At 40.2% G+C, this 7884-nt stretch overlaps 1 protein-coding gene across 1 annotated transcript; it reads right to left on the reverse strand.

Annotated features, from left to right (window-relative positions):
• Window positions 1–3070: 3070 nt before the first annotated feature.
• LOC140210191 (thyrotropin-releasing hormone receptor-like) lies at window positions 3071–6692 on the reverse strand. Its single transcript, XM_072279067.1, has 2 exons — window positions 5895–6692; window positions 3071–3478 (listed from the first exon to the last, which is right to left on the reverse strand). Exons 1-2 carry the CDS (start codon window positions 6690–6692, stop codon window positions 3071–3073), a joined length of 1206 nt encoding a protein of 401 aa, XP_072135168.1.
• Between the last annotated feature and the right edge of the window lie 1192 nt (window positions 6693–7884).

Below are 7884 nucleotides of genomic sequence, written 5' to 3' on the forward strand. Positions count from 1 at the left end.
ATTGTATATGAAGTCAGCAGGATGAAAACCTCTGCAAAAGAGGCACAGCGTTAAGGTGGGGGGGGGGTATATGCTTAACGATTAGGGTCTGTCCTGATGGTGAAGTGGCATCCGCACCCGGACTTTGGGGCAAGAGGTCCGGGGTTCGAATCCAGCCAGCTCCTTGTTTGAGTTCCACCCTACGCTGGGTTGAGTGTCGAGCTAGCAACTCAGCCTCGTAAAACAGGCAAAATGTAAAGAAATGGCAAGGTTGCCACTCAATGCAGCACAAAGGCACAGGGAGGAACTTTAACCACTAGAGTGTTGAAGAATAAAGGACACATTTAAATGAAAACAATTAATATTAAGGTATCTTAACTGTCCATTAATTGATCTCCAATATCCAAAGGGACAATAATATTTATAACAAAGATTATGTATCCTTGAGGAACAACTTTGCACTGGAGTAATTCAAACTTCCTCCCCACTGCCATCACCAATTCCTGCTACATCCCCTGCAATTCCAATGGTCATAAAAGCTGGGTGTCCATTCAAGCTGTTCTAAACTGATGGTTCACCTTCCTCACATTTTGCTTTATTTATGCCAGTGAAGCATTCTCTTCCATCACTACTCTCCAGCCTCCTACCCCTATTCCTCATCACTCTTCCCCTGCAAAACAATGGCTGAGTTAGAGAATCAGGCGAGGACAGGAATCAAACCCTGGCCTCTACCCTCTCTCTCTGACTCTTCAAACTGAGACATGCACTCTTCAAATTCACAGTTTTTAAATTAATAAACAGTGGTGCTGAAAGTGAAGCATTGAGAAACTGAAAGACAGGCTTAAAATTGGACACAAAGTGAAATGTGTGCAAGTTGCAATTGTAATTGCTAGCCTGTTTACCTGGCAATCTGTTACCCATAACTTTAGCCAGCTGTTTCAGCCCCTGCAAAATTAGCCTCGATTGCTATAATTAATGAATCAAGAAAGACTTGTCTTATAGTATACAAAGAACATTACAGCATAGTACAGGTCCTTTGAACCTCTTAATGTACTCCAACATCAATCTAACCCTTCCCACATAGCCCTCCCTTTCGCTTTTATCCATGTGCCTATTTAAATGTCTCTTACATGTCCCTCTGTATCTGCCTCTATCACCGTCCCTGGCAGAGTGTTTCACACACCTACCCCTCTCTGTGTAAAATAAAAAGCTGCCTCTCACATCCCACCTACACTTTACTCCCAACACCTTAAAGTTATGGCCCTTTGTACACTGTACGTTTCACAAATAAGATACCGTGTAATTTGCACATCCTTAAGCTATGGGAGGAGTGCAGGTAGTAACTGGGTGACCACAAGACTTTGACCTGAGCCCTAAACAACAAGTAGTTCAGCCATCAGTAAAGAAAGGCCCAACTTTAGATCACTCAGGAAACTGAGCTGTCACACTCTCTTGTACATAACTTCAATCACCTGAAATTGAAGGAATTTTCAATTTTAAGGAATTAAAGTACTGCTTTTCCAAGCATTTGCTAATCGCTTGGTCTAATTTTAAGGAATTAAAGTACTGCTTTTCCAAGCATTTGCCTGGCAACTAAATACAAAGATCTAAAATTAAATCTTTAGTAGTGCAGGGGTTAGTGTGACGCTAATACTGCTCAGGGCACTTCAGAGTCCAATCCTAAAAGAAATCTCCGTACACCCTCCCCCATGGAATGCATGGGCTTTCCCCGGGTGCTCCAGTTTCCTCTCACAGTCTTAAGACACACCGGGTAGGTTAACTGGTCAGTATAAATTGCCCCATGATTAGGTTAGGGTTACTCAGGCTCGGAGGGGCAGAAGTGCCTAATCTACACTGTATCATTAATAAATAAATTAAATTTGTGAATTCGTGTGGACCACCAAACTTTCTCTCCACCATAACTCTCCCTGCTTTTCCAATATCCAATCACTCTCACTCCTTGGGGCCTGAAATTCATTGTTCAATGTAGATGAGCTCCTCTACTGTAAGGGTCTGCAGTTCATTCCAGTCGTTGAGATGAGGATTAAGCTTTTGGGCTTGGAACACTTTTGGGCTTCCCAGCAGAGTGCATGCTGCAAAAATGAACAGAATGACTAGGCACTGCCGCTGGCCCAGCTAATTTGGGACAAAGTCACTGTCTATGCTGAATTTTGAGTAGTCGATATTCAGGGTGTTACTCAGACATGCCTCAGCAATCCCCAGCAAGACAGTACACCTAGTAAGGTGTATGAGCCTACTGGACAGTGCAAGTGGAACTGCCACAGGATTCCAGGTCTAAGGCACACCTGGTTGGAAGGAAAAATTGAATCCTTTATCAAATACATACACCTCCCAACATTCCCTCCTGTTACACGAGCAGCTGAGTTCCCTAGGAATTATTAACATAGGAAGCCATTTGGTCAATTGAATCTGTTTCTCTCAGTGGAATCCCAACAATTCCATTGCCCACTGACCTTCCTGTAATATTCCTGATTTTCTCTCATTTTCCCATCAACCGTGCCCTCATTTTTCAGCACTCACCTACACTTGGGGTAATTTACAGCAGACAATTAACCTTTCGGTCAGCATAGCTTTGGGGTGTGGATGCTGCTGGTGGAAACCTGCACAGTCGCAGGCAGAACATGCAAACTCCACACTGGAGGTCAGGTTCAAACTTGGGCAGCTGGTGCTGTGCAGCATCTGAACTACCTGCCGTACCACTGTGCTCTCTGGGATAAGTCGTGATGTTGGCATCTGGAGGGATATTTTTAAATGGGGGTGGGGGGCGGGGGTTCCACTCAGGATAATTAGCATGCTAAAAGGTGGAATGTCCCAATCAGCTGCTCCTGGTTCTCAAACCGAGAGCAAAACCTTTCCAGCTAAAGTTGCAAAGTTGTTCAGTGGAGAATTCTAGGAACTAAAATTGTGTCAACTGATTTCTAAATATGGTAATTTGTATGAAGTCTTCAAAGTGTATTCATGACAAAGTACAAGCACTGCTGATGTGCTTGAGTGTTGTCAGAGCAGAGTTTCTCTCCTTTCGCCAACTCTGTTAAACTTGAAACAAATTAGTTTAAATACAGGTCTTAATTTAAACACTGGAGTATATCTGATCTTCTATTGTAGATGAAGTAGATTCCATTTTTATGTTGTCACTTTTCCCCCGATCATCCTGCTTTTCACCGTGTTGCTTGCCATTAACTTTGACCGTATTCTGCATCGCACTGTAACTAAGAGGAGTTGTGTACAGTGGTCGCTGCTGTGTGTTAGCTTGGCTACAGTTGCTCAGTCTTTTGAAAGCGGATCTGAATTTCTGAGACATGAGATTATAAATGATAGGATTGATAGCACTGTTGGTATAGATGCATAGCCTGCAGAATAAGAGGAACCAAACATTGTCGAATTGCTTGTCCATGAAGGAATTGACGACGACTATTGTTCTGTATGGCATCCAGAGTACAGCAAACAGAATAACAACCACAACAAGCATTTTAGTGACCTGTAGTGAAGCAAAATCCAGACATTCAGTTGAGACATTTAAAATTATCTTGAATATATTTTCTTTCAGAATGCACATTCTGCTCTTCCTTAAATTACACGAACTGGATATTAAGCAGCACTAATTTCCATCCATTATAAACCTCTTTGAGCAGGGCTTAATTGAATTTCAATTCAATGTAATCATTTGAAAATGATTTTTTAATTAAGATTTCAACACTAATTAGTTTGCTTTCCATCATTTTCTGTCCCCAATCAGGAACATAATGGTGATTTTTTAATGCTGTGCTTCCTTTTGACTATCTTAAGCTGGGCAAAAAGGACAGGAAGGTGACTGAAGCTTTAACCAGTGGAAATTTGTGAATCTCCTGGCATGTAAAACAGTCTATTCTTCCATTATTCTGAAGCAAGGCAGAGTAATTGGAATTCTAATTAACTAATATAATGTCAGTTTCCTACAACGCAGCTTCCTGATTTTAGAGGTGATGTCGAATAAACCAATGGAGATTGGATACCCAACAAGCAGATAGAGAAAGGATATTTTTTAATTTCTAAATAATGTAAAGACCCAAATAATTCAGAAGTGAACAGGTGAAAACTTTAAGTACTTTTCACAGAGGATAATGTCGCGCTCCCTTAGAAATATGCACTCTCACAACATATATGACCATAATACCATAAGAGCATAAATCATAAAAGTAAAATTAGACTATTTGACCCATCAAGTCTGCTCTACCATTTAATCATGGCTGATTTGTTTTCCTCTCAACCCCATTCCCCTGCTTCTACTCTGTAACCTTTGGTGCACTTTACTGATCAAGACCTTATCAACCTCCGTTTTAAATATATCCAATGACTTGGCCTCTACAGCCATCTGTGGCCTACATGCCTACAGATCCACTCCTCAGTTGGATTGCTAGAAATATAAGGTAATCCTGCAGCTATTAGGACCATCAGAAATTCCTGCTCATTTAAGAAGCAACTGGATGAACACTTGATTTATTAAGGTATGGTAGGCAACAGGTCTAATGTTGGTAAATTAGATTAATGTAAACAGCTGTGTGGTAATCAGCATTGACCCTATCTATTTTTATATGGATGTTTGATTTTAATTTAAAACTATTTCATCTCCAAGCAAACATGAGGCAACAGACAGATTCTCCCAAAATCCTCCAAAATATTCTGTTCATTTTTACTGTTGCATATTACACCCTAGTTTCATTTTCTATCAGGAACAATTTGCATCTTGTTGGCACTAAAATTCACTCAAAAATTAGAACTTAATTCAAACTAGAAAAACAGTAACAGAATCTACAATTATGTTTAGCACTTACTGAGTTGGGACCTTTTGCTCACAGAATGGAGGTAATTTGATAAAACCCAAAAATTTAAAACTCGGAGCTGATGAAGAACAGATCTTAATGGGAAAACCTTCCATAAGACCATAAGACCATAAGACATAGGAGCAGAAGTAGGCCATTCGGCCCATCGAGTCCGCTCCACCATTCAATCACAGTTTTCCACAGTAAAGACTGAAGCAAAGTATTTATCAAGTTCATTTGCCATTTCTTTTTCCCCCATTACTATCTCACCAGAATCCATTTTCCAGTGGTCCAATATCAACTCTTACCTCTCTTTTGTTCTTTATATAACTGAAAAAAACATTACCCTGCTTTATATTATTGGCTTGTTTGCCCTCATATTTTATTGTTTCCCTTCTTACAGCTTTTGTATGACATAGAGTATTGTGCAAAAGTCTTTGGCACATCTATATATAACAAGGGTGCCTAAAACTTTTGCATAGTACTGTAGTAATGTTATGTATTGCACTGTATTGCTGGTGAAAAAAAACCCCATGACATGGGAGTGATGATAAACCTGATTCTGATATGGGTCCCTGTTATGGATTGAGAGTGGGAAGGGGACAGTGAGAGGAAAACCATGGATGGGAAAAGGGAAAGGTTTATCAATAAACCAGCTGTTTGAAATCAAATGAGCTTGCCTGGCATCTTAGGGCCGGGTGTGTCTGCACCCATGCCAACCCTCACCCCGCCACTCCTCCTCTGCCACCTGTCCCAGACCACTCCTGCGGCACTCCACCCTCACTATTCCAACATCCTTTGCTCCCGCCAGAGTTACAAGCTCACCCTCTGCTCCATGTTGACAAATACAGTACTGTGCAAAAAATCTTATATATGTGCCTAAGACTTTTGCACAGTACTGCAATTCTTGTAAAATCACCACACTTGCTGGTACTAGTCCTTCTTTATTGTCCACCAACCTTCTGGCAGTTTTCCTGACACTCTATCCTGTCTGTCTTCATCTGCCTCCCATCCTCGTTGACGGCCATAACTAAAGCTAGTTCTTTCCACTTTACTAAATCTAAACCAGAATTTTCCCAGTTCTCCCAGCTTTACCTGCTTCCTGGATGAGATCGATCCCTTGCTTGTTCGGCTAGCAGTGTGGGAGCCGATTTGCTCTGACCCACGACGCTCGTTCCGTTGCTCAGGGCCTGTATTAACTTGGCTTGGAATGGGACTGAGGAACAGGACCCGGCCAATCAGACTGTACAGCACTGAGGCCACAATCAAAGGGATCACATAGAAGATGGTGAAATCAATGAAGTAGATGGGCAAGTACAGATTCCTGGAGACTTTGTAGCCACATTCAGCGTTCTGCCTGCTGTTGATGTTGAGATCTACCAAGAAAAACCACAGCATGCAATAGAAGGAGGTAATTACCCAAAGAAACGTTACGATTTTCTTGGCTCTGGAGACTGTGCATAGGGACTGTGCTTTCATTGGGTGGCAGATGGCGATGTATCGTTCCACAGTGAATGCTGTAATGGAACATGATGATGCATTGATGCCCAGGTATTGTAGGTAGGTGATACCCATGCAGCCTACATGCCCATAGATCCACTCATCAATCAGACTGTCAGAAATATTAGGTAAACCTGCTGCCACTAGGACCATCAGATCAGCCATGGCAAGACTGACCAGGTAATAGTTAGTTGGAGTTCTCATGCGCCTGGTGGTCATGACTACCAGCACCACCATAATATTCCCGATGATTCCAGTTCCACATATTGTCGAAACCAACAGCACTGAGGCAGCCTTGTACTCTGTGGATTTGTAAACCAAGTCCATCCCAGCTGAAGCTGGATTTGCCAGGGAGCTATTAGTGGACATCAGAAACGTACTCACATTTTTCATAGTGGAAAGATATGTCTTGTTCCCCAAGCTTAAGAGATACAGGGTTTAACTTGGATGACGATGCTTCTGGAACAAGACAGAGTATTAATGTGCTGAAAGATAAAGTGGTTTGATTATTTACACTCTCCCATGTAATCTATCAAAAGCTCTATTATCACCATCTCAAAATTGTTAGAAAACATAGAAAATGCAGGCTGATTATTTAAGACCAAATAGAATTAAAAACAAGCTTTTAGAAGGCCTTCATCTTTTTTTAAAAAAAGCATGAGAACTTAATTCCTTGCAAATAACTTAAGAATGATTCAATTTTTAAAGCTCTACAGAACAATTAACTTTCAGAACTTTTCAGTCCTTATGATTTTGCAATCCATTTTATTATCATATTTTTTTCTTGAAGAAATATTATACATTTATCAGGTGGATGAATTAAATAGTTACTTGTGCCAATAACATAATATATAAAAAATATTCTAACTTCATCTTCAGCTGAGTTATTTTATCCCTTTGAAATGTTCAGTGCAATTGTTCTGTTTCTGGTTTACGAATGTGAATTTATGATTGATGCTTTCTATAATATATGAAAAATTAGTCAACTATTATATCAAACATATATATGATTTGTATATGATCCAAAATAATAACTTTAGCATACTATCATTTTCAGGCACTACATACTGTATTATTGACAGTTGATTTAATCATATTTAAAACAAATACAAATTAAGTCAGTTAATAATCCTGATTATCAACTTCTTTCTGCACTGAGATCAAATCCCACCACATCTGGAAATGTTAATCATCCCCAATGGTCATCCTTTTTGCTTTACAAACACCATGTAATGTTCAAATTAAGCTGGTACTGATAATCACAGAGCTAATTTTATCTAAATTTTCAAAATTCTAAAGCATAAACTTGGCTTAAAACAAAAGAGTTATAATTTGTTTCTTTCAAACTTATACTTGAGAAAACAATAATTTTCTAAGTCATTATCCTACCTTAAAATATGATCCACCGCATTAGTAACAGCTCCTTTCTGAGAAGGGCTGTACTTACATCTGTGATTTCAGTACCTGATGAGGCAGGATGGTGTGAAGAAAGACTGCAGAGCCCCCTGTAGAAGGCTTCTTAGAATATTGTAGGCAACCTGCTCAGAAGTGGGTTGATATAGTCCCCATCAATCAGCCACTAGTC

Source organism: Mobula birostris, chromosome 15 (genome assembly GCF_030028105.1).
Source record: "Mobula birostris isolate sMobBir1 chromosome 15, sMobBir1.hap1, whole genome shotgun sequence".
In the NCBI taxonomy this organism is placed as follows: domain Eukaryota; kingdom Metazoa; phylum Chordata; class Chondrichthyes; order Myliobatiformes; family Myliobatidae; genus Mobula; species Mobula birostris.

What these genes read in the sequence shown, in the direction of transcription:
- LOC140210191 (XM_072279067.1), bottom strand. Translation starts at nt 6,692, where the DNA reads ATGAAAAATGTGAGTACGTTTCTGATGTCCACTAATAGCTCCCTGGCA. An exon ending in CGATCTCATCCAGGAAGCAG is followed by an intron (nt 3,479 to 5,894) that starts GTAAAGCTGGGA and finishes GCTTCACTACAG; the next exon opens with GTCACTAAAATGCTTGTTGT.